The 21,870-nt window shown below is 43.0% G+C and overlaps 1 protein-coding gene across 3 annotated transcripts in view; it reads right to left on the reverse strand.

Annotated features, from left to right (window-relative positions):
• SIK3 (SIK family kinase 3) overlaps positions 1-21,870 on the reverse strand; it is a 151,549-nt gene that overhangs the window by 36,690 nt on the left and 92,989 nt on the right. For all 3 annotated transcript variants that reach the window (XM_084611969.1, XM_084611968.1, XM_084611967.1), the window contains exons 4-6: positions 14,891-15,052; positions 4,329-4,453; positions 3,163-3,286 (exon numbers count right to left, since the gene is read on the reverse strand). In XM_084611969.1, coding sequence (XP_084468095.1) covers positions 3,163-3,286; positions 4,329-4,453; positions 14,891-15,052 — 411 coding nt within the window. The remainder of the gene's footprint in view (positions 1-3,162; positions 3,287-4,328; positions 4,454-14,890; positions 15,053-21,870) is intronic.

A 21,870-nucleotide genomic window follows, 5' to 3' on the forward strand; every position in this document is an offset into this window, starting at 1 on the left:
GCCCAGCCCAGGCTGTCCCTCCTCCAATGTACCTTCCACCTCTCCCAGCCCTGGCCTACAGCTGGTCTGCACTGTTCTTGAGCTTCTCTCCTAAATTCTGACACAGCTCCTTAGTCTGGATTTGCAGCACCTGCTGCTATTCCAGGCTTAAACCTCTTATATGCAGTCACTGTGAATTGTGCCTAGCAATGAGATGTTTTGGAAAAATGGGGAACTCTGATGAGATCAGCAAACCTTCCTCAACTGGAACCTAAGTCAGGGTTTGGACCCAGGTCTCCAGAAGTGACAGACTACATCATTTAGGGATTGCGTTGCTAAAATCAGCCCAACCAAAAAGCAGAAATTAAATTCCACTCTTCCTCCTCGAGAGCAAAGGAATCTGAAATCACGTCCTATTCCCCCAGTCCAGCCCCGTTTTTAGGCAGATATGTTGATGGAATTGCCTAGCACAAGTGGCCATGAAAGCGCCCTTAGCACGAGTGCAGCTTATAACTAATGTTGGTTTCAGTAACCTCCAAAAAGTCTAAAGCTAAGTGAAACATTCAGATTGACGTGAAGGGGCTTTGGTAACATGCCTTCCCACAGCACACATGCAAAAATGGATGCTGCTTTCCTGGAAACTGAAGTGGTTATGTAAAGCTAGTGACCTGTATAAAACCTTCCTCCATATTCCCGAATGAGAGAGGCTAGGGAATTGCATCATCATCATCTTCTGAAGAGCTAGGACCACAGCGAGGTTATCTATCCACCTACGCTACCATGGCAAAGAATCATGAAGCAACAGACTAGAAAGAGCAACATGCTTATTATTCTCCTCAATTTTACACCCTACAGCAGCATTTCAGCGTGGCTGCACAAGCACACAAAGCCTCAGCAGTGCCTGAGCATTAGCTAAGGAACATGTAAGTTACAGGAGATGCTGAACACTTCACTTTATGTCCCCTTGTTCTTTTCACTACTGAAGTCAAACAGTTTTCTATGCTGCTCTTAAGTACAAGCTGCCTACAATTTAGGGCAGACATGTTTGCACTAATCTCCTCCACAACTCTGACTGTGCAGTCCTGGCTTCCGCGTAAGCAGCAACTGCCAATGGTGCCAAACTGCACAGGGAAGATGTGAGATAAGCAAATATGTACACAGGATTAGGATACGGCCTTTCAACTCATCTTTCAACTCCAGATTCCCAAAGATGAGAGCCTATTGAAGTAACTCACCCACTTGGCCTTCAAAGTATTTTGTGCATGCATGTAAGAGAAGGATTCAGGGTGGGCAGGAAGTATGCATTTCTTTTTCTTTGTCTCTCCCCAATGTATCCAAATGACTCCTCTGGTACTTGAAAAGGAACCAGTGTATTTGAGACAATTAGTCATGAATGAGAACTAGCATGCCCTGCCAAGATGAAAAAACTGATGGAAACAGCATAGCACTTCAGTATTTTTATGTCTTGTCTGGTACCGTGGGAAGATCAGGAATGACCTCAAGATGACAGGCATTAAAAAAAATATTTAAAATGCACTCAGAGCAACTAACATTAAGAATTTACAGCAAACAGAAATGTGGTAATCTACAAACCAGTCTCCTGAGGGCGTCTTTGAGAAGGAACATTCAACCCTAAATTAACACACTAAACACCACAGCTTTGTTAAGGAAGCACTGCTTATTAATAATGAAAGCTCATGTCTGTGTCATCTGTGTACTGTACAGGTGTCATTTACAGGATTGATGTATGCAAAAGGCTCACTTAGACACTATCTTGCAGACTTGCTAAGACAACAAGCCGCTCTGGACATACTGCAGCAGAAGCATGACACTCCCTGAGCTTTCACAACGCCAGGGATATTTCTGCTCTTGAGAACCAGGTCACTAGTGGTCACTGAAATGCAGTGAGAAAGAGAACCAAATGAGGCCAGTCCTGAGACAGATGGGAGTTATGCACAAGAATGTGCTATACTAGCAGCAGCCCTTGAAGGCGGCTGCATAGAGCAGTCCCTAGCTGCAAGCAGGATATTGTAGTTTCACACAGCTAATGTGCATGTGTGGAGAGAAAGCTGGGGGGAAAGGAGGAGAAGAAAAGAAAACACTATCTGCAAACTCCTGCTCAGCACTTCAGTCCCATCTACCTAGTGAAGAAATGGATTTTTTAAAAAATCCCTGCAGCCTCCTACACTTGTCAAAGGAAGTGAAGATCAATTTACGGATATCTCCTGGTTTCCAATCGCTATATTGGTACGTACATAAAGTCAACAACATATTTAAATTAGATCTAACTGACTTTTAAAGGTTAAATGTTTGAGCACAAAAACAGACTGGAGCCCTTTTACACATTCACAGGTGAGGCTCTTCGAGGAATGAAATGCAGCTCGGCTTTATGGCGATGTGGCTCTGTACTAGCCCTATACTATGTTTAACTACGAACCTATTGTAAAGGAACGAGAATAGAAAGAAATCAAGCTGCTCAGTAACTAGCCGTCAGAAAAGCAGGCCTCTCTCTACTCACAGAGCTGTAGACAAGGAGATCCAACACACAGCCATTTTCAGAGAGAACTTGGTTTTATTTTAAATGGAATCAAGCTAATCTTTCAGGAGAATTTCTTTTTGTTGAGCCTAGAACATGCTCCATTCCAGCAGCCCATGTATCTGTGTCCAGTAAGTAGACATGTACCCAAGGGGGTTCGTACAGAAAATGAAGACAAATTCAGGATTATTAACAGAACTTACCAGAGGGCCTGCAAAACTCTCCTGTCTTAGAGAGAAATGGTAAAAGGTTCCAGATTCCTAGGGCCTGGTGTGTTTTCAGACTTTCCACCTTACAAGAGCTACTAAAAACCTGCCCTCACTAATATTTTAGTCATGTATTGACAGCAGTCTATGATATGCAAGGTTAGAATAGATGGGAGCTGAAATTTTCAAAAGAAAATGGATTTAGAAGTTCTCTGGAATTCAGAAATCCATACAGCTTACATGTTAGATATTAGTGCTCAACCCATACAGCTACTAGATGGGTAGAAATGTCCTTTATCTGAAGATAGAAACAAAATAAATAAATTCAGCCAGCTGGTATTGAAGCTGAACTGTTCCAAAGACACTCAGAGCAGGAAGCTTCAGATAGTGCCTGCGAACAAACAGTTTCAGAAACCTCAGTGCAAACAAATCTGGCCTTACCTGTGGACATAAAAAATGGAATGCGAAATTTTCCACTAAGCACCCTTGCCCGCAGATTCTGCAGAGTACTCCCATCGAAGGGCAGAGCACCACAGACCAGCACATACAGGACCACACCAAGACTCTGTGTTAAAAACAAAGATTTGACACATATTAGCAACGTCAAAGGGGACATGAGAGGCTCTGAAACTGCAGAGAACAGCAGCAAGTGTAGCTTTTGGAAGAATGCAAACAAAATTAGGATATTGTCATGGTTTAGCAGCCCCCAACTAATCCCAGCTCAACCTCCCAAAGACATCTGTTGAATAAGCCTGAGATAGGCCTGCTCTTAGGCCTCAAAAACAAAGGGTGCAACAATCCTAAAATCCCAGCCCTCCATCACCACAAAGGGAGACTCTGGGTAACTATCATCCCCAGTGTAAATCCACTTGGTTCAACAGAGTTACACAGTTTGTTAAATTCAGTTGTGGCTCTGTGGCGACTGTATGTCCACACAGAACATGCAGAGCTTAACTCATGCCGTGCTTCTCGCCCACCCTCCTGGACCCCTTCTTAAAGCGCACAGACGATCCGGCCAGGAAAATGGAGGAATGGCAGGAATCGCACAGCCACACCAGAATGGCAACAAACCTCATGCCCAGTTTCGAACTAGGATTGTAAAACTGCTATAGCCGTGCTTTTGCAGAGCTGTTACCAAACAGCTAATGCCTGTAAGGGAGACTGTTTCAAACTACTAATTGATGTGGGATGGGCAGGCAGCTGCGAGCATTCTTCTTTTGGGCCTTTTGCCTTCATTGTGCCCCTTTAAATGCTCTGTTCTGAGGGATATGATCTCTACCTGCTACAAATAAATACACCAGGTCAAACCAGACAACAAGCAGAATAGCCAACTTCTCACTGGTAAGTATTAAGAGAATCTAACTCTCTTAAGACCAAATCAAAATGTACATATATTTCTACACAACTCCTAAAATATTAAGCACAGTGCCTTATAACAAGAAGCATGCAATTTAATAGCTGGAATAAAGCTACATTTCTTTGAATAACACTATTTCCACAAATGGGTCCTTCCTACAAGAAGTGAATTCAGTGCTTTGGAAGCAAAGCCACATGTAAAAAGCAGCGATATGAGATCAAAGCAAAATACAGATATGTTCACCGCATACCCAAATGTCAACCTTTGGCCCATCATATTCCTTCCCTTCAAAGAGCTCGGGGGCTGCGTAGGGGGGACTCCCACACCAGGTTTTAAGCAGCTGGCCAGGTGTGAAGATGTTACTGAACCCAAAATCTGAAAGAACAATGAGAGACTCGATTAAAAGAGGAGTACATGACCCATTCCAACTGCTGTAAGCATCGGATGGTGTTTGTGTAAGCAAACGGCTGAGAGACACAGTCCAGTGAAGTCACGTGCAATCCCACAATGGCTGACTGCCCCTTGGACCACGACAGGGAAAACGGGAGGGAGGAAGAGCTGCTGCTGATCTGTGCACTAAAGTGAACCCAACCAGCAAATCTGCAGCTTCTAATAGGGGGTACAGGGGACAAACGAACAATAGAGGCAGAATGCTGACAATAGCATATCTTTGCCTCATAAAATATACACACCATTTATTTAACCTCCTTAAAAATGCCAGGAACTTAGCACTATTAGGACTGTGTCAGAATCTGCAAATACAGCCATCTCGCTTATTATATACACAGTTCTTACAAAAGGTGTTTTTCTTCCATTTATCAGATACACATATCAGCTCTTGCAGGAGACACATGTTCTAGCAATTAGACTTAGCATTAGGATTTCAATTTACATTCAGAAGACGCTACATGAAGATTTTTCATTGGTTTCTAGTCTCCACCCTCCCAGCTGTCAGTTTCAAAAATCTCACTCTCAGGATCAGAGCGGGTATTACAGCTAGAGCTGTTGAAACCAAGAGAAGCTGAAGATATAGAGCAAAGAGAATGGGAAAACTGGGTTTTTCATTTGCCAGAAAGTGCTTGATTCTCTTCTGGCAACCCGGAAGCCCCAGTTATAGGGCACGTCTTCACTGGCAACGTTCAAGTGCTGGTTGTGACAGCGTTTTAACATGGCTTGTGTAGTCACGAGGGGAATAGCTCCCAGCACTCGCGCACCATCTACCCTGGCACTTTACAGCACTGCAACTTGCAGCACTCGGGGGGGGGGGGGGTTCCCCACCCCTGAGCGAGGAAGTTGCAGCATTGTAAAGAGCCAGGGTAGACAAGCCCATAGAGGACAGTTCTCCAGACTAATCCAGCCATTCAGCAGCAGCCAACAGTAAACCCGGAGACTGAAGTTAAGAGAAAAGTCTCGGTAACCAAACGGCAAGCTGTGGCCAGCCATCCAACCATTCAAACAGAATTTGCGCTCTGGGGTGATGATGGCATTCCACATTGATTGCTTTGCCACCTCCAGTGTGCCGTCCAAATCCCAGAGGTGGTTTTTGCGTGTGTCTGCACGTGTGTGTAGAAAGGGGTGGAATTTGGGAGACAAAGGTCTGCATCTCATACATACAACACTGTTTCAGCTCAATGGATATTAAGGGTTCCCCTCCCCCATTGCATCAGCAAAAAGAGCTTTGCCCAGAACATGGCATCATTAACCATTTCTTCCCTTTTTCGCTCTTCAGTCAAGGAAAAGAAAACCAAGTAGCAAGATGCAGGAGTACTATCAAAGGGGCCACACAGCCAAGATTATTTGCAAATTGCTTTGCCTTTGGATGTTATGCTAATAATGCCCCAGTATTAGCACAAATGACACCAACACACACCAACCATGGCCCACATCAACAACACACAGTTTTCATAAGATTTGCATGAGAAGCAAATCTCCACAAAGGCCTTTTGAGAGAGATGGTGTAAAAGTAGGGAAGCCAGTGAGGAAATAACCCATCTCACGAATTTGATGTGAACAAAACAAAAGCATGGCACCAAGGTGCAAGAGCTAGAGTACAGCTGGTAAAAATAAACATTTCTTATGAAGAATTTAATAAGACTAACCTTGACTCCCTAACTACAATGCACTGGGGGATAACATTAACGAAACACAGGCTCCAAGCTTTGTACTTCAAGCAGAATTAGTCTCAACCTAGCACTTTGCTAGGTTAAAATCTGCTCTCTAACAGACCAGTACAAATATGAAGAAATGGAAAAGAAATTGGCCTATGGTATTTATGGAAGTGGCAAGGTGTATTCAAGATGCAGAGATACCAAGTTTCAGAGTGGTAGCCGTGTTAGTCTGTATCAGCAAAAAGAACGAGGGGTATTTGTGGCATCTTAGAGACTAACATTTATTTAGGCATAAGCTTTCGTGGGCTAAAACCCACTTCATCAGATGCATGCAGTGCAAAATACAGTAGGAAGATATATACACACAGAGAACATGAAAAAATGGGTGTTGCCATAACAACTCTAACGAGACTAATCAATTAAGGTGGGCTATTATCAGCAGGAGAAAAAAAAACTTTTGTAGTGATAATCAGGATGGCCCATTTCAAACAGTTGACAAGAAGGTGTGAGTAACAGTAGGGGAAAAAATTAGCATGGGGAAATAGTTTTTACTTTGTGTAATGACCCATCCACTCCCAGGCTTTATTCAAGCCTAATTTAATGGTGTCTAGTTTGCAAATTAATTCCAGTTCTGCAGTTTCTCACTGGAGTCTGTTTTTGAAGTTATTTTGTTGAAGAATTGCCACTTAGGTCTGTAATTGAATGACCAGGGAGGTTGAAGTGTTCTCCGACTGGTTTTTGAATGTTATAATTCTTGATGTCTGATACCAAGATAGGAGCTCAATTCTTTACACTGTGAAGGTTTTTTCTTCTACTTTCATTTTGCAAAACTGTCACGAACATTTCCCAACCCCAGCACATAATCTACTTACCCATGCTTAAAAATCGTGATTGATAATGGGAAAAAAAAAAGTTTTATTTGACTTGTTCATCAAAAAAGTTACTCCCCGTGGGCAAGCAGAATTATGCAAGTCTGGCTTAAAACATTGAAAGCATTAGCATCTGGATAGACACACACAACTGCCAAGCGTATCAGACAAGACTTCCATATTTCAAAGAGGGAACTATGAGAAGAACCAACAATGGCAAGCAGCTATCTTAGGGACTCCCAGAGCTCCCATCGCCAGAGTATCTCAAGCCTGCACAAAAAACCTACTTAACTTTGATGGTAACATGTTATTCCATACCCTCCAACTCGGTGCCAACCTTCCTCCCCATCCCAATCCCAATCCAAGTGTTTCCGCTTCTCCAGAGATCTTTGCATTTTTCCATGCTGACCCTTATTCAGAGAGCTCTCTACAGGATGTGGTCCATGGGACTACTACCCTCTTCTCTTTCAAATCCCTACAATGACATCTACAAAAAGATTAGCCAGCTAACTGATGGGGGCTGGCCATGGTAGGGGATAGCTGACGATAGTTTACACTAACTTAAAAAGAAAGAGTACATTCACTTTATCCTTGTCCCAGCCTTCACGAAACTGCTCGTCATCTTACAGAGACTAAAAACGCCAGGGCTGTATTCCTTTTAATGGCTGGGGCCTGGCTCATTGTGGTTGCTACTGTAGTACACTGTGCATAGCGCACAAATAGTACAGTTCAAGACCAAGAACTGCTTCAAAAATCAGCAAACGGATTAATATAATAAACACAAATTGATTTCAAACCCATCACTTGCCAATTCCTTGGGTTTTGCACAATGTTGGGAACTAAATAAATTACTCTGGCTTGGCAAATACAACAACCTTCAGCCCGAGGAGGCTGATTCACAGAAACAGCACACAGCTTGGAGTTTCTCTAGTCCACCTCTGAAAACCTTTGAAAGGTGCTCTCGTGCTTACAGTGGGACGCTTGGCAAGTCACTGAATTCTGACTGCCAGGCAAGCACCAAAGCCTACAAAACTAGGCTGCACCTTTAACAACAAACCCTGTGAAATCAAGTTTAAATGCAAGTTTTTCCTCAAATGAATAGGCATGTGCTGAAACCTAGGCAAGCTAGCTGACATTCTGAGCAAGCTGATATGGTTTGGTTTTTTATCCCTAGCATTCGGCAGGAAGTCAATGTGCGCCAAAGAGCTTTAGAGCATTCTTGGGAACCATTACCATATTAACAGTGAGCTCTTTGCAGCTTGATAATTTGGGGGGGAGGGGGGCTGGTGTGGAGGGGAAGAAGAAGAGACAGAAGACACACAGAGGTGTGAAACAGTAGGAAATGAAACAAGAAGACAGACAACAAAACCACAGGTCCTGTCTCAAAGTGTTAAAGGAAGAACTGAAACAAGCTCCTCCCCACCCAGTTGTTAACATGAACAAGTCTATCATCTCCACCACAAGCTGCAGCCAACCTCAACGGGAAGTAACCAGAACTACAACCAAGTCCAAGCGGAGAATGTCTTGGCGAAGCCACCCTGGCTAGGATTGTCCAAATGGCCTTGGGAACTCAGCTCTAACCCCTGGGGGTCCTCTGACAATCCCAGCCTACACGCAGAACATGCACATTGCCATGTGGCGCATACAGGCTACTGGCAAGTATAAAAGACTCAGGCCACGTATGCGAGTGACAGGTGGGTGAGAACTCAATGACATGGAATAGCTCAGACACAAACAATAGGTATGAACAAATCAGAGAATCAGCTGTCTCAGTACTCCACCCAGCACTGATGGCAGATTTTAAATGCCAGCACCTCTCTGCTCACAGTACATTTTTAATACATTTTTTTCCCCAAAGAACATCTTAAATCAGAGCATCTCATTTGACAGAAGAAACACTTGTTGAATAACTTAGGTCTAGTAGGACTTTTAGGTGGCTTCAAATAGATTTGGTCCTAGTTGAACACCTAACCAGATATTGTAGAAACAGTGATCATAACTGTCTCTTCTAGCAAGGATATAGTCCCAGGCACATATGTAACTGGGGCTAAAAACACCACAAATGCCTCTTTGCTTCAACAGCAGGATCAGGAAGCTCACGGTTGCAAGCCTTTGCTGCTACTCTTGAACCAAAATTATCAGTACAACAAACAGAAGAAACGACTCAGGACTCTGGAGTCAGACATGTAGGTAAGGCAGCCAGCTGGAGCCTAGGAGTTCATTTTGCATTGTGGCTAGGTTTCAGAGGGGGAAATAGCTCACTTTGAAGAGCTTCCTCTTTGCACAGCATTTCAGACCCCACCATGATCTGTGGTGAACTAGAATCAGATGGCTCTCTTTGATATGAAGTCCTGCTAAACAGCTGGAAATAGTTTTCCAGAACCCACCTGTGCTTAATGAACTGAGGTCAAATGTGGGGAGGAAACAGTCTTCTTAAAGCTGTGTGGAGCAAGGAAGGAATATCTGTGTGTGTGAGGATTTTAAAAGCAAAACACTGTTTTTTAAACAAACATACCTATAGTCTATGAGCACTGCCACAGACTAAGGAAAAATACCTGTTTGCCTACAGATCCACCAACCAGAGCACAACCAGGACGCTCGCTGTCCACAAACAGAAGGAAAGGGAAAACCCTTACAGAGCACTCTTACCACTGGTTAGGACTGAATGTAGCCACAGCAGCTGGGAGAAGGGGTCTTAGGAAAGCCATTTTTATTATCTGAATCAGCTAGCAGTTAACTAACCCAATGGCTGGCACGGCAGAGGAAACCCTGCAATAGGCCAGGAGGGGAAACTCCAAGATGGATTAACTGTGATATTTTCTAGCTCCATTTCCACAGAGCACCAGAACTAGAAGCAGAAGGGGACATAACATCTGTACAAATAACTGGCTTTTGCCTTCAGAAGGTAGAAGAGGCTGAGGATGCATTCTTGTTAAGCGATGGCCTTACAGATGAGATCCTCTTCTGAAAGTGGCTCCCAGGAAGGCCCAGGGGTTTACCAAGTGTCGCAACCCCTGGATGAACTTTTTGACTGCAAGCAAAGAGAAGCACATTGCCAAAAACTTCTGACTCTCACCCTTTGAGAAGATATACTGCAGAAAAACCCTCCATGGGAAGAAGAAAGCTAAGCAGCAAGGCAGAAAACATTTGCAGGCTTAAGAACATGCTTTCTGTTCACCTGCAAGTGAGAATAGCCACACTACCAACTTCCAGTCATTGCTACTGCATTTTACTTAATGGCAGTTACTTAACAGTATTGCACTTACCAATCTGTAACCATAAAAAGAACACAAAGCCACATACAAAAGCCCATTACAGAATCAATCATAGAATCATAGGACTGGAAGGTACCTTGAGAGGTCATCTCGTCCAGTCCCCTGCACTCATGGCAGGACTATATTATCTAAACAATCCCTGACAACAATCCCTAACCTGCTCTTAAAAATCTCCAAGAATGGAGATTCCACAACCTCCCTAGGCAATTTATTTCAGTGCTTAATCACTCTGACAGTTAGGAAGTTTTTCCTAATGTTCAACCTAAACCCCCGCCCCCTGCAATTTAAACCCATTGCTTCTTGTCCTATCCTCAGAGGTTAAGAAGAATAATTTTTCCTCCCTCCTCCTTGTGACAACCTTTTATGTACTTGAAAACTGTTATGTCCCCTCTCAGTCTTCTCTTCTCTAGACTAAACAAACCCAATTTTTTCAGTCTTCCCTCATAGGTCATGTTTTCTAGACCTTTAATCATTTTTGTTGCTCTTCTCTGGACTTTCTCCAATTTGTCCACATCTTTTTTTAAATGTGGCGTCCAGAACTGGACACAATACCCCAGTTGAGGCCTACTAAGTGCAGAGTAGAGCGGAAGAATTACTTCTCTTGTCTACAACACTCCTGCTAATACATCCCAGAATGATGTTCATTTTTTTGCAACAGCATTACACTGTTGACTCATTTTGCTTGTGCTCCACTATGACCCCCAGATCCCTTTCCACAGTACTCCCTCCTAGGCAGTCATTTCCCATTTTGTATGTGTGCAGCTGATTGTTCCTTTCTAAGTGGAGTACTTTGCATTTGTCCTTATTGAATTTCGTCCTATTTACTTCAGACCATTTCTCCAGTTTGTCCAGATCATTTTGAATTATAATCCTATCCTCTAAAGCACTTGCAACACCTCCCAGCTTGGTAGCATCCACAAACTTTATAAGTGTACTCTCTATGCCATTATCTAAACCATTGATGAAGATAGTGAACAGAACTGGACCCAGAACTGACCCCTGCGGGACCCCACTCTCGCCCTTCCAGCCTGACTGTGAACCACTGATAACTACTCTCTGAGAATGGTTTTCCAATCAGTTATGCACCCACCTTATACCACCTCCATCTAGGTTGCATTTCCCTAGTTAGTTTATGAGAAGGTCATGCGAGACAGTATCAAAAACTTTACTAAAGACAAGATATACCACATCTACCGCTTCCCCCTATCCACGAGGCTTGTTACCTTGTCAAAGAAAACTATCAGGTTGGTTTGACAAGATTTGTTCTCGACAAATCCATGCTGACTGTTACTTATCACCTTATTATGTTCTAGATGTTTTATTCCTTAGATATTTTTAAGGTCAGGCTTGACAAAGCCCTGGCTGGGATGATTTAGTTGGGGACTGGTCCTGCTTTGAGCAGGGGGTTGGACTAGATGATCTCCTGAGGTCCCTTCCAACCCTGATATTCTATGATTCTATGTTTGCAGATTGATTGCTTAATTATTTGCTCCATTATCTTTCCGGGTATATTCCGCTTATAGAGCAATAGGAGCTCACTGGGAAGTTCACACTGGCAGGATCTGGGGAGTTTCCCATTACCCTCCAATGAGTGATTTGCAAGTTCCTGTAAAACTGCAGAAGCTGGAGATCGCTTTGCACATAATGCCAAAGATCAGCCATAATGCACTTCAACAATACTAACCATCTCACAGAACGCTGCTTCCCACAGAGCTACACAAGCAGCACAAAAGGAACTACACAAAACACCACCCCTTTGCTTCCTTTTTATCTTGTATACTTTGAGAGGCAGTGTAGTCTGGTATTCAGAACAGGGAACTGGGAAACAGGATTTCTGGATTCTATTTCCAGCTCTGCCAGTGACACTGTCTCCCTGGATAGGTCACTTCAGCTTTCTGTGCCTCGGTCCAGGTCTCTGAAATGAAGAAAGAACAGACCTACCACATGCAGGCTTGGGAAGCCCTTTGAAACACTCAGTGGAGGGGAGCTACAGAAGTAATATCTGCCTCACAGGGAAGAGGTTTTAAATTTAGAGATTGTTAAAGTAAGGCTTGGAAGTAAGGTTCTGCTTATCTTTCATCTTGTCTGTACAGTTCTATGTATTTCTGAAGTATTCTTTCTGGGGGGTCCTGCAAGAAAAAAAAGATCAGCTGCTACCACTTTTTGTTCTTGACAGAACAGAATCACCAGTGTCAAATTATAATTGATGGGGTCTAGGGACAAAACTAACTACTTGGAAAATCCTGTACTGTAAATCAGCTTTTCCAGGCTGTTCTTCAAATCACTACCAAGTCTCCCTGCCAAGTAAAACAACACTACCACAGGGGTGGGAACTATCTTCTAGACCATTCTGGGAGCAGAGATTGGGAAGGGGAATAGTTTCCAGCTTCCTTAGGTTTAAATAAAAAAAAAAGTTTCCACAATTTTCAAACATTCACATAACTTGTCAGCATGTTCATATGGACATTTCTTCAGGGAATCCAGCCACATTTCAGATTCTGCCAAAGTTACTTCTGAAGAGCTTTTTAAAAAGAATTGTACATGCAGGAATTTTTCCCACTCATCATAAAAGAGGAGGCCTAAAATCATTTGTAAGTGTATTTGCACACGGCAGACATAAGAATATACATCAATCATAAATAAGGCTATGATTTTGTCATGCATTTTTAGTTAATTTCGTGGTAGAGGTGCGGGGGCGGGGGAGGGGGGAGAAGGGGAGACCCTCTAGTCATGGAAAGTCCACCCCCAGAGGGGTGTTGGAACATGAGCCCAGCCCTGTAGCAACACCTCTGGCTCCCTGCTCCAAGCATTGTGATGTATGCAGGTTTGGGCTGTTCACCTTTCCGTCTCCATCAGCCTGCCACTCACATGCCACTGTCTGCTCTAAGAATAATTTTAATTCTAAATAGCGATAAGCAAAAAGACTAGGAACAACATATTTGTAAAGAAAGTTAAATTCCTCTACCACACTTGTGACCAAAATACTGCGATTTAAACCTAGAAAATGTACATCTTGAGATGCTGGTTCAATAAAAAGAAGTTACTAAACTTGGTAAATCAGGTCAGTATTAAAATTGCTCCAGCCTGACTAGTTCCATGCCAAGTCACAGCCTGAAGCAAGTTTCAGTCAAGTTATAAATCCTTCTAAAATGGGTTCTATAATTAAAATGCTGACAAACCTTTCACTATTTCAGCTCTGCCAGGTACTACAATACGGATATTCACCTAGCCACTGAAAAGGAAAATACACACACACACGCGCACACTATAGAGGGGAAAAATAAATACACAGGGAAGAAGAGAAAGGAATCATTCACATCGGACAGCAATCATATGTGCCACCACCAGAGCAGCTGTTAGCATTACACTCCGGCCACTGGGCTAGGAGAGAAAGATGAAACTGAGGCGCTCTCCATGGATGCCTATTTATCAGGACAGCATGGAGCTCTTTCCACAACTTTGGCATTTGCTGGGATCCATGCATCAATGGAACTCAATGGATCGCTATTAGCCGTCCCAAAGGGAAAGCCTGTATGGTGAGGTGGCCAAATGGATACAAGACCTGCTTTTGTTTTGAGCAGACATTCACCATTCACATGTATCTATGTGACATTAAGGACTAGTTGGTGTATCCTGATCTAAGCCCAGAGACTTTAGGCTGTAGACTGAGCTCAGCCTCTCTGGCAGCAAATCTGTGGAGCTGGACAGAGCAGACATTTTCATACGGGGAAGCAATACAGACGTGAAGGTCTGCGCTGAAACAGTTTAGAGAGTGCCTGAAACGCGGGCTTTACTGGCGGCCAAGCTAGCTGCAAAATATTCACCCATTCTACCAGGACTTATTGATGCGTGCCAGAACAATAGAGGCACCTATCATTGTGCAACGAGCCCGTTGCTGGAAACGTGTACGTGGCCTTGTTGGATCGTCTTCAGCTTTCCGCTCCATTCTTGATATACTGCTAAGCGAGACACTACTGGGGTGATTTTCTCTCCTCCACACAAATAGAAAGGAATTGATCAAAATCTCTTTACTTTCTCTTACCTCTCTACCCCTAAATTTTGCCATCTTTATTTTTCCACACTCCCTGCCTCTCACTCACCTTGCCTCACTTCAGAGAAACCCTAAACTGACAACAGGACCCAGCCTCGAGGTCAGCCTCTAGTTGTGTCTCGCCCATTGGAAAGGGGATTGGAACACCATAGCTTTTGTAACACCAGGCCTGCCTGTAGAGTAAAAGCCCAGTCTTTACCAGCATGAAGCGGGATATAAATCAACATTCTATAATTTATCAGAGTAGCCGCCATGTTAGTCTGCATCCATAAAAACAATGAGGAGTCCAATGGCATCTTAAAGACTAACAGGTAATCTGCTAGTCTTTAAGGTGCCACCGGCCTCCTCATTACTCTATCATTTGCTGGCTTTGGGCCGAGCAGAAATCTTAAGTTTCCTTTAACTGAACTGTGCTTCCTTCTTTCTGACTAGCATAAACAGCAAGTGCCTCCGTTTAACAACTTCTAACAGCGGTTGCCTTCCTCCCCCTCCGCTAGCCCCCAGCTCACCTGCTATTTTGATGTTTAGGTTAGCGTCCAGCAGCAGATTCTCTGCCTTCAAGTCTCTGTGAACGATGTTACAACAGTGACAAAAGTGGACAGCAGCTACAATCTGCTTGAACTTTCTCCGGGCTTCTTTCTCAGCCATCCGTCCATGGGCTACCAGGTGATCTGTAGGGGACCAGAAAAGAAAAAATGGTTATTGGCTCAGGAAAGACAGGCAGGAAATGGGCATCTGGTGTACAGCTAACAAGAGACGTAGAGGAAGAAAAATAAAACGAGCAGTATTTCACCGTGACATAATCTCCCTCCATTAAGTAGTACAAGCTTCAGTCTAATTAATGCTTATGTTACTGGAGAGTGCTAAACCTCACTCCGAGGGTAGAAGAGCATTTTTCAGCTACAAGGGGCAAGTTTTCATGGGACAGATGATACTCAGAACTAAAGACTAACTCCTGCACTTTCACACACACACACACACACACACCAGAGGAGGAAAGGAAGAAACCACCCAGCAAGGGGTTGGGCCTAGTCCGGGGTTCTCCTGACTCAACGGGTGCAAGATTGGGAGGTGTGTTAGCGCTAATAAATGGTGTCATTACTCATGCTGTCTGCAAGGCAAGAGAAGTGTCAGAAGACTGGAGATTGGTCTACATTTAGATAACTACACTCAGCTGTACAAGTAAAGATACATTTTGGAAGTATTAAACCTCCTGTACAAGGCTCAATCCAATCTCTATTAGAGACCAAGATACCATTTAACGTGTGTGGGGGGTAGACTGGCAGACATTTCCCTACAGAACCATTTGGTGCTGGCCAGCATCAGAAACAGGATCCTAAACTGCATGGACCTTAGGAATTGCCAGACTAGATCAGATCCATTTTCTTACAATATAAAGGTTCATATTTTATCAACAGGATTCTAGTGACTAAACCCTACAACACAGAGGAAGAATAGAAATACAACTCCCTAATGTATGCCCAGATGTATTTCAGGAAGTGTTGCAAAAATGAAGTGAGGGACATTTTAAAATGTGTATCCAGGAATTTGCCACCCTGTACTTTAAATGCTTGCTCAAATGTCTAGGTGTTTGCTGTTTTAATAAGTGACATTCATGTTTTTTATATATCTGCACAAGTGTCATGGAGTAAGACTTTCTGCATATCTAATTCATTACTGCAAAAGTCAGGTAAATACTGCTCCTGGAGAAAGTCTGGGTACTTAGACATTTTGTTGGAATATTACCTTAATTTGTTTTAAAAAATAATTTCATTTCAGTGTAACATCTGCTGAAGCCAGCCTTGTTGTTGAAAACGTCCTGTCCAAGTACTGACCCAACTGGACCCTACTTTGCTGATAAGATCAGAATGGGAAGCGGCATAACTGCAAGCTAAATCAGTACACTTTACATTTAAATACCTTTACAAGGCCAGAGCTTTAAAAAGACAGGATTTATCCCAAGAGCAATTGTGTCAAACTACTTGGTTCTCAGTTTTGGAGAGAGAATTTCAACTGGCAGAAATACAAACCCAAATCCACAGGCCTAGCCAAGTACTCTGATGCTTCTCTACAAGCGTGCACATGGGCAGGAAAGGTGGACAATGAGATGGAGAAAGCAGCTAGATTATTGTAGGTAATTGAGTCTGTCAAGGGCAAGCATCTCTCAAGAACTTAAGAGAGATTTCCCTGAGGCTGCGCCAAGCAAAGCAGTATTCAAAATCTACCTCTCCTATTTTATTACAGCAGCAGTTCTCAGTCTGTGACCCATGGATCATTCAGTGTCCACAGAGCACCTGGGGACAGTCTGAACACCTGGCAGGTTATACTATGCTGGCTCCACCTCCTTGCTTCTATCTTTTACTACAGGCATTCCATGCTCATCTAGGTAATTGAGGAGACAGAGAGGAAACAAGCGCCAGAGCCTCCATCAGAAGCATTAGAAATAACGAAGCAGTTTCCTAATATCCCTTTGCTCTGTGAGGAATGGCCCTAGGTGTTGCATGATTTGCAAATGGGGTAGGAGGAGTTTCCCACAAGGGGACCACGCTATGAAAAAGCATGAGGAATCCTGGTTTAAGGCACACTAACCAAATATCCCAATATTTACAAGTTGTCATGTTTCCCTTACAAATGGGAAGAGCAACTCCACACACAACCCTATACCATTATCCTAACTTGGGCCCATTCTCTATCTACAATAGCATGCATTAGGAACAACTACACAATAATGCATCTATTTCATGTGTTTCAGATTTTAAAAGCTGGCAGATAGCTACTGCTTGAGATATGAAAAAGTTACCGTAAATTAACACTAAGTGGGCATACAGTTCATCGCACCTACTGAAAACAAGCTACTACCTCAAATTCTGAAACATTTGGAGCATTCATTCACTAGCTGGACTTCAACTTTAAAGTTGTAACTTTCTTGGTTCAAAACAATAAGAAAGTTAAGGACATGCCCATTATCTTTCATATCGTCCAGGTTAGCTACATAGCACTTTAGGCCATAGTGGGGCTAAAAATCAAGTTATGGAACAGATTAACCAAGCACCAAACAAAACCCATGAGTACTTTTTCTTCTTACTCCTGTCTCTATATACTTGAGAGAACATATAACTGTTAACACCTAGAAGCCTTGAGAAGGAGTTCAGAAAGAGTGTGATAGGCTACCGGAATGCTCTCCAATCCCCCACCCCCATGAAGCAGGGTGCCAGAATCACACAGTCTTTGAAAGAAGACAGAAATCACTGACCTCTTGTAATGATGCTTTATGAATGTACAATGCAAAGAAATGTAACAAATGAAGACTCAACATCACATCCTCCCGCATTTCGAGAGGCCATTTATTTTAAGTGAGCTGCTGATTTGACCTCAAAAGGCCCCAAGCCCAAGGCCTGATTGCTTCAATATATTTTACTTCATAAACTGCATTAAATCGGAGAGCTTGAAAGAGAAGTCCGTTCTAGAGAATAAATACAAACCACTTCTGAAGGTTTCCCATCAGGTGGCTGCTTTGCCAAACCACCCATTAATTAAAATACCAGAGACATAATTGTCTTACAATAAATACTAATTACAAAGATACATCAAAGCACTTCTACTTGCTTCTGATGAAGAGTAATTAATTTCTTTTGGGGCTGATTTCTAAGGCAGTTGGATAGAGTTGGATTAATTCCCCCCCAAAAAATTGCTATTTAAGTTTAATTTATTCCTACAGCCATGTATGTAGTAAGCACATCTGCAGTGTCCCCTATTACGATGTGACCCTTCAAACATTTCCTACCAAGTGCAGTGCCTATTACCACATGTAGTCCCACAGATCCCATTAAGCACTATGCTTTACAGTAGATTCTTTACTCATGTGAGTTGTCACATTGACAAATGGAGCCTGGTTCAATGTAAACACTCCCATAGTTTTCAACAGGCTATGGATCATGTCCCAAGCAAATCAAATCACTCATGTGCTTCAGTCTTTGCAGGATTGGGAACATCATTTGCAAATGTAGTAAACACACCTGATAATGCAAAACTCCAGATTCTGGTCTCTCAACACTGAAAATCCACAAGAGAATTTTAAAAGGGTTCTCAAGCATTTTTGGAAGGTTCCCATGAACATATTATGCTCTATCCAGATTCAAATACCAATGAGGATGAAAACATGCAAGAACAGAAACTGTATTTTGGTCATTGTTAAAACCACATTTCACAACCTAGAAAGCAATTGCCATTTCAGGACTTCTGTTTGTACAGATTTCAGCTCTTCTAATCAGGTTCTAAGAAATTTAATCAATCTTAACTATATCAACCAGGTAATACCACTTATAAACAGACTGGAGGGATGACAGGACTTGTAATTTCAGACCATAGTTTGTTTATTAACACAGATTTTGGGATGGAGTTTGGGATTGCACAAGAGGCAGTCTCCTATCACCCCACGATCAGGTCAGCTTCTGCTATGGACAACTGCCATCTTTACGGTTTGTTTTTCAGCTTGCTTAGGCGTCATTTCTCAGAACTCTACCCAAACATTCAGATTTACTCACACATTTTGGTTTAATGAACACTTCAGAGTTTGATTCTCAGATGAAACTCCCCCAGACCTGTCGGCACACATAGCACTGTCTCCTCTTTCAGCACGTACCGCTTCATTAGACTGCACAAATTCCTTTAGACTTAGATGTGAAATTTCACTTCCACTAAGAAAGCCAGAGTGGAGGCCCATCCCTGAGCTTTGCACATAGGCACTGCATTTGCAGACCTGCTGCACAGGCTCTAGAAGAATAAAAACAATGAAGCTACAGAATACTTCACATACCACTGAAGGCAACTGTATTCTGAGATTAACCACTGCCAGCTTAGTCTGCAGAACATCTCTTGGACAAGGCAGGTCACAGATGCCTGAACCTTGAACTGGGGGCCCAGCCACCTTACTCCCAAGTGCATCAAGTCCAGAAGCAGAGGCTCTTGCTGCTGAGTTCCAAGCATTCAATGTTATCCTCAAGTGCGGTCTTCTGACCACAAAGCCATGTGACACTCCACTTCAGGTTCTTCTCTAAAAGGATCTGCCCTTCAGAGCTCTAATATCAAGAGACCAATCCTGCTGCTGCTGACAAACAGAGACAGGATCAGGCCCCAAGGGAAAACGCATAAGGCACAGCATTGGTACTCAGCAAATTCTATTCCTGGGTCATCTATCACACAGAGGACATGTGACACTTTAATAAAGTGTGCAGGATACCTGGAGACCCTGTGATAAAAAGGTCTTAGAGCCTGACCTTCTAGCCAACCCCCTTTCAGTGACTGGCACATCAGGAGTGTCATCTTGATTTGTATAATGGTAGCACCGAAAGCTCAGGGTTCACTTGTGCTAGATGTTGTATACATAGTGAGAGACAGTCTCTGCCCCAAAGAGCCCACAATCTCAACAGACCAGATAGACCCAGGACAAGAGCAGAGACAGAGACACAGAGGTCAAGTGACTCACACAAGGTCACACAGCAGTTTGGTTCCAAGGCCACAAGCCTCCTCACTCCCAATCCAGTATCCTGACCACTGAGCATGCTGCCTCAGACAGTTTTCCCTTAAAAGTACAAAACACCACTACACGGACTCCACCAGTGTGGCACGTATTACTGTTACGTCCGCTAAAAAGCCTTTCAATTAAGATTAGGGGTGGGAATACTCTCCCTCTCCACTTCCTCCCCCGCCGCCCCAGTTTGCTTACTCTATGCATTTAACAGCACTTTGAGTAGTCAGTTTCATCCTTTCCCCTGCATAGCCAGTCCATTTCCTGTTTTGTGGTTAGTCTGAGAGAGAATCTTTCTGAAGTGATTTCAAACATCACAGCCACTGGCAGGGAGACTCAGGAACAGGTGGGATCTGAGACTCTTTAACTCACCCTTTCAAACCAAAGTGGATAGTATGCATTTAAACACATGAACATCTCTACTAATGTTCTGAAACATGAATGCCCTGCCCTTCCAACTTGCACTCGCTCTCACGGACCTCTTGTTGCATTTCTAGAGAAAAGGCTAGGAATGTTTTTAACTGAGCCAGTTTAGATAGTTTGTGTCTGAGACTCCATGCAACACAGGAATCCGGTAGTTCTAAAAGCCACGTTCTCCCTCATGAACTGCAGGTCTATCAGCACTCAAGCACAGGGATTCCTTCAGAACTGTGAGCCTTTGGGCAATGTGCCAGGCGCAGCTACGTAAGCCATGCCTCAATAGCTCCCTTCTTCTGGGAGCTCCTTCAGCACCTTGGTTACCTTGAGTAAAGACAGGCTCCCTTTCCTGCCCTTTCGCTTTTGAGGGCATTCCACTCTCTGCAGAAAACCCAGTCCCCTTCCAGCCATTTTCATAGCCAGCACGCTCAAGACATTCTGCGTTTGTGGCTGATACAAGAAACACCCTCTTGATTGTACTACAAGAGCTGCTAACTCAGGTGTATTTAAGTTCCTTCCATTTCCCAGGACATTCCACTGACTTTCAGTCAATATGCAAGAAAATGCTTTGATGACATTTTTAGCCTAACTGCAGGAATGAGCATCTTGGATTATCGGCACTAAAGAGGCGAACCAAGTTAGGTTTTCTGCACAGCGGAACATGCTTTAAGTGAAGTATATTAACGTATAAAATTATATTGTCAAGCAGTGCTTGTTAAAGCTATTACCAGCTGGACAATGGGGTGGGAGGAGGTATTTTTTCATATTCTCTGTGTATATATAAAGTCTGCTGCAGTTTCCACGGCATGCATCTGATGAAGTGAGCTGTAGCTCACGAAAGCTCATGCTCAAATAAATTGGTTAGTCTCTAAGGTGCCACAAGTACTCCTTTTCTTGTCACTGGTTACGGTGCCCCTCAATGGGATTTTACAAAGCAGATTGAATAATTCTAGAGGAGTATAATGAGGGGCATTCTGAATCAGAACAAAAAAGAGAAGTAGAGGCAATCTAGATGCCAAATTATGTTTTATTTGAAATCCACTGGGGTACAGTACAAATCAACAAAGTGGGGAATAGTCACCAGTAAATCAGAGTTAGTTGTTTTAGCAGGAGCTACTATTTAGGTTTATCGTAAACTACTGTAAATTATTACTGTTATCTCCTGTATCATAGGATATCAGGGTTGGAAGGGACCTCAGGAGGTCATCTAGTCCAACCCCCTGTTCAAAGCAGAACCAATCCCCAACTAAATCATCCCAGCCAGAGCTTTATATACTGTCATCTTAATTCAACTCACTTTGTCGGTACAAATTTATATTTATGAAATAACAGAATTTTGAATGAGAAGATACAATGCATTAGAACATAAACCGCCGAGTTATATGCTCCCTATTCAGTTTCTCAGTTTTCAGCCTCTGTAAGCCCAGAGTTTGGAGGACAAATTCTTAGGTTGTTTAGTTATAGCTTGAGCAATTGTCTGGTGCAATTTTTATTTACTGTTGTGAGTTCCAGCTTAAATAAAGACATGTATGCTTTGATCCAACA

The sequence above is a fragment of the Lepidochelys olivacea genome (genome assembly GCF_965140295.1).
Source record: "Lepidochelys olivacea isolate rLepOli2 genome assembly, chromosome: 22".
NCBI lineage: Eukaryota > Metazoa > Chordata > Testudines > Cheloniidae > Lepidochelys > Lepidochelys olivacea.